The following is a 442-nucleotide window of genomic DNA, read 5'->3' as shown; positions in this document are numbered from 1 at the left end:
CAGGTTCGTGTGCTTTCGTGATATTTGCAGATTTTTGCAATTATGTGGCGATTATTACTGAATGATATTTCACAGGGCAATGTGACCAGCCAGCTGGAAAAATTAGAAATGACCAAAGATATTCTGGAAATGATGAATCTCAAACTGGAGAGTGAAAATTTAGAGCTGCGGCTCGCATTAGAAAGGACGAATTCGGACACTCCGCGGTTGCGAGAGAAAGTGAATCATTTGGAAATGTGCTCTTACTAGAATTATCTTTCTATATCCAGAAAACACAGATAGGAATGAACAATTGATATCATTGCATATTATTATTATTACAGATATATGAAGTTATTGAAAGCAGAAAAGTCGTCAGACTCCTAGTTCGTCAGATAAAGACTTGCCGGAGCAACGCGCTAAAAAATCTACCTTCGAAATGGAGAAAACAATATTTACATTG

At 37.1% G+C, this 442-nt stretch overlaps 1 protein-coding gene across 1 annotated transcript; it reads left to right on the top strand.

Moving 5' to 3' along the window:
• The first annotated feature begins 6 nt into the window (after positions 1 to 6).
• On the top strand, positions 7 to 436 carry LOC106751269 (centrosomal protein of 290 kDa-like). Its single transcript, XM_014632130.1, has 2 exons — positions 7 to 236; positions 324 to 436. The coding sequence occupies exons 1-2, from the start codon at positions 43 to 45 to the stop codon at positions 364 to 366; spliced, it is 237 nt and encodes a 78-aa protein (XP_014487616.1). The 5' UTR covers positions 7 to 42; the 3' UTR covers positions 367 to 436.
• Positions 437 to 442: the final 6 nt, after the last annotated feature.

Source organism: Dinoponera quadriceps, unplaced genomic scaffold (assembly GCF_001313825.1).
Source record: "Dinoponera quadriceps isolate SergipeBrazil2010 unplaced genomic scaffold, ASM131382v1 scaffold10441, whole genome shotgun sequence".
Lineage (NCBI taxonomy): Eukaryota > Metazoa > Arthropoda > Insecta > Hymenoptera > Formicidae > Dinoponera > Dinoponera quadriceps.
This window is presented reverse-complemented; position numbering and strand designations above follow the sequence as displayed.